Below are 1,460 nucleotides of genomic sequence, written 5' to 3'. Positions count from 1 at the left end.
GGGCAGTTTGCTCTAGATGACCAGCCTAAACATTGGCCGTCAAACCCAACCAGAGGCACCACGAAAGAAAGGTCTGGCAGTCTGCTGATGTAAAGATTACAGTCAAGAAGCTCTCTAAAGCCCAGGTCTTTCTGTAACACCTGGGATGGCCATGAGGCAGAAGGGACCTACATGGCAGGACATTCCCTGGGTGATGTAAATGGTTGACATGCTTGGGTGCTAACAGAAGGTTCTGACAACTACCCCCCACATTCTCTACTATAAACTTACTCGATGGAGATAAGGGCACAGGTGCACAGGATGGCAAGCAGTCTCTTGGTTGAATGAAAAACGAAAAGCAATGACGAAAAGCAATGACTTCGGTGTCCATTTAGGGTACAGAAAGTTGGAAGCGTATCCCTTCCACCTTAGACCATAAATGATGTCGAACAATCCTTGGTTCTTTGTATGAAAAAATAAAGTGAAGATGTTAAGCCAAGCAGCACTTTAACTCAGTAAGTAAAGTGAGAGGTCAGAACTGCAGGATTTCCTAAATCCAAGGACCCCGTGTGCTGCAGATGGAAAATGTCCCATCTAAGGACACATCATCATCTCAGGACTGGAGTGATGGGAGCAACACGCATCGCCCCACCCCCAGCTCCCCAAGAAGCAAAACCCTGGTTTGTTCTGGGGAAGAATGGGTCGGGAAGTAATTTGTGGAATGTGGAACCCAACTGGCTGACGGCACTCACCCAGGGAGTAAAACTCACTCCCCGCTAGCCAAAAGGACAATCTTTACATTTCAAAGGACCTAAAGCTCCAGAACCACTAACCCGCCACCTCTCCCCTGCCCTCTGAACGTGAAACCCCTGATGACTGGATAGACGAGAAGGGGGGGCAGTTAGTATTTTCACTGAGTGCTGCCCTGCTAGAGCCGTAGTACCCCCTTCATCAAATTCCCCTTGTCTCTCGCCTGGGAACGCAGAGATTTTTTCCTCTGGCACTGCAAATTCACGGCCGAACCAACCCGTGCTGCTGGCCAAGCAGCTCTTCTTGGACCTCAAGCCTGGCCCTGACTCAGCGTCCTTTTAGTTTCTGTTTCCTGGAGCCGGACGGGCATCCGATTCACTTTCTAGTTCCCGCGGGACCCTGACTTTCACAAAGGCAACCGCGGTGGCACAGACCCCGCGCGCAAACGCCTCCACGCGCAGCCCGTGCCGCGCCGTGCGCCCCGGACGCGCCGCGCCCGTCGCCCGCTGCGGGACAGCCCCGGTGCGAGGAGAACGCCCGGCGACTGCCGCCTCCCGGGACGGCCAGGCGAGCCCGGCCACCATGGAGTAAGGGCTCCCCGCCCCGCCCCGCCCCGCCTCCCCGGCCCGGCTTAGGCCTTTGTTCCCAACCGGCGCTGCCACCGCGCTCCGTTTCTTCCCACGCAGCGCCGCGGCCCCGGAGCGCCTACCTCCCCGGCCCGCGGCTCCCAG

General features: G+C 56.3%; 1 protein-coding gene across 1 annotated transcript in view; it reads left to right on the top strand.

Moving 5' to 3' along the window:
* The first annotated feature begins 1,311 nt into the window (after positions 1-1,311).
* LOC101638446 (interferon-induced protein with tetratricopeptide repeats 5) overlaps positions 1,312-1,460 on the top strand; it is a 3,300-nt gene continuing 3,151 nt past the window's right edge. Inside the window, 1 exon segment of the mRNA XM_004701351.2 lies at positions 1,312-1,316. Within this exon segment, the coding sequence (XP_004701408.1) occupies positions 1,312-1,316 (5 nt within the window).

The sequence above is a fragment of the Echinops telfairi genome, unplaced genomic scaffold, assembly GCF_000313985.2.
Source record: "Echinops telfairi isolate 266 unplaced genomic scaffold, ASM31398v2 ScPeMD7_70;HRSCAF=299, whole genome shotgun sequence".
NCBI lineage: Eukaryota > Metazoa > Chordata > Mammalia > Afrosoricida > Tenrecidae > Echinops > Echinops telfairi.
The sequence above is the reverse complement of the archived record's forward strand: the minus strand, read 5'-3'. Positions and strand labels throughout refer to the sequence as shown.